Genomic DNA, 2,500 nt, shown 5'->3' with positions numbered 1-2,500 from the left:
CTCAAGTGTCTTCATATGAACTTGTGATTGAATCAGAGTATCACTTTTTGAATGAAAAATGTGTAAAGCATTCTTTTAGCGTTAGCGATTAATGCAATTTGCTTTATATCAATCATTTTTAAAGATATGAAGTTGCCTTTGCACATGAGAACATGTTGTAGTGTCTTCCACGTGCTTACCAAGTTTGGTGTTGATATCTGAAAGATTTGCTGAGATATGGCTTCACTTCCTGTTTGGCGGCTTTTCTGCTGAATTTGAGTGGCTGTATCGGACAAACGGTTGTGAGGATCAAAATTCTGTTGGAACGCTTTTGTGATTTTGAAGAAGATTTGACAAACATTGTAGGAGTTGATGCCTTTCAAAGGTTTTTGATAAAACCGGAAATAGCGGAAAATCTATACAACCGAAAATTGACGCCATATGGTGTGTTTAATTCGTCTTGATCCAGGGAATCCAATGGTACCTCATTTTTGAAAATCGGTCAAACGGTTCAAAAGTTACAGTGTTAACAAAAGTCCAACTTTGACCCGTTGGTGGCGCTAGTGTGGTCTAGTGGGGGACATGAAACTTGGTGTGAGTGAAGAAGGGACTGTCCTTAATGAGTGTGCCAAATTTCAGAAAAAGTTACCATACGGTTCTAGGGGCTGCCATTGACTCCAATGGCACAAGAATAATAATAATACCTACAATAACAATAGGTTTCCTCCTGACGGAGGAACTCTAAATATAGAAACAATATAATCACATAACACAACCAAAGTGACCCAGGGCAAATGCAAACTTTATATCCGGACAAAAATGTCCAAAACGGCTACAACCAGGGGCGTAACTATAGGGGGTGCAGCAGGTGCGGCTGCACCTGGGCCCGTGGGGCGTCGGGGGCCCAAAGATGTATACATGTATCGCTCGACGGGCCCCCCCCTCCAAGTACATCGCTCGACGGATCCACCGGCAGTACAGCGTCAAATTTTCTCGGATATGTGTATATTAATTTGCGGTATTTTTAGATCATCTGCAGTGTCAAATGCTATATATACGCTTGAAAAGACAAACTTATCTCAGTCATGGTTATTATTATTTTGGGGGGAAAAGTAGCAATTCATAACAAAATCATATGCTTATCCTACATACACTATAGAAACTATCAAAAAATGATTCAATGAAATTAATAAGTTCTTATTTTCTTTGGTGTTTTTGTGATTAGCAATGAAGATTGCTGGGTAATACTGCTTTACTCGTAACAATGCCTTTTAAGCAGTGGAAGTAGAAAACGGCAAGAGAAAAAAGAACACGAGGAGAAGGCGGCAAAGCTGCCTAAATTAGATTATTTTGGCTTTTTAACCAGCCCGTTAACGAGTCGCCAGCCCACGGAGTCCGCAGTGCAGCAGTTCAGCTGGGATTAGCATCGCTGCTTCTGCCCTCAGTGGTGTGTCAGCAACCATGTAACAGGTAACCTACTGCTATTGTGACAGATATACATTTCAAGACAAGTTATAGCCTACATACATTATGGTAGGGCAGGATTACTAGGCTACAAGTTGGGCAAATAGTGTTCGCTATTATTATTGCTTTCTAACATTTTTTACGGTATACAAACACCTTTGATTAGCGTTTTTTTAGACGCGGTTGCGGAAGCAGGGAAGGCTACGTTTTTTTTAGCGTTCACTAGGGGGGCCCGTAATAATATCGTGCACCTGGGCCCGTCGTTACTACGTTACGCCACTGGCTACGACACACACACACAGACATACACACACACATTTACACACATACACACACACACAAATACACACACACACACATTAAAACAACACAAACAGAAAAACTAATACACACACATTTAATTGATTGGCTGAGTGAGGTGTTCATTGATTGATCCTTCTATCCATCTATCTGTTTGTTTGTTTGTTCGTTCATTCATTCATTCATTAATTCGTTTATTTGTTCATTAATTAATTAATTCATCCATCAATTCATTCATATATTCATGCATGCATTCATTCATTCATTCATGCATTCATTCATTCATTCATCCATTCATCCATTCATCCATTCATCCATTAATTCATTCATTCATTCATTCATTCATTCATCCATTCATTCATCCAATCATTCCTGTGTGACTGTGAGCAGGTGGAGATGGACATACCTCTACTGCCCGCACTAAAGCCTGGCGAGAAGCTGGAATGTGAGTTTGGATCATTTCACAGTTCCGCTCAGACTCAAGGGACACGAGTGACCTGTTCACTACCTGAGCCCACACTCATCGGGTGGAAGCCACAGAATCAAGGTGAGCTTAGCTCAAAACACACACACACACACACACACACACACACACACACATGGACATACACACACACCCTAACCAGGCATCCATTGTATCCACACACAGAGACATTCCCACGCACAGACATACCCACACACACAGACATACTCACACACAGACATACACACACAGACATACACACACAGAGACATACCCACACACACAGACATACCC

The 2,500-nt window shown here is 41.2% G+C and overlaps 1 protein-coding gene across 1 annotated transcript in view; it reads left to right on the top strand.

The window, feature by feature from the left end:
* Positions 1-2,500, top strand: part of LOC105892196 (plexin-B1-like) — a 24,064-nt gene that overhangs the window by 8,027 nt on the left and 13,537 nt on the right. The window contains exon 7 of the mRNA XM_042703490.1: positions 2,134-2,290. Within this exon, the coding sequence (XP_042559424.1) occupies positions 2,134-2,290 (157 nt within the window). The remainder of the gene's footprint in view (positions 1-2,133; positions 2,291-2,500) is intronic.

This window comes from Clupea harengus, chromosome 24, assembly GCF_900700415.2.
Source record: "Clupea harengus chromosome 24, Ch_v2.0.2, whole genome shotgun sequence".
NCBI lineage: Eukaryota > Metazoa > Chordata > Actinopteri > Clupeiformes > Clupeidae > Clupea > Clupea harengus.
Note: the sequence above shows the minus strand (reverse complement) of the source record. Positions and strands in the feature narration are given on the sequence as shown.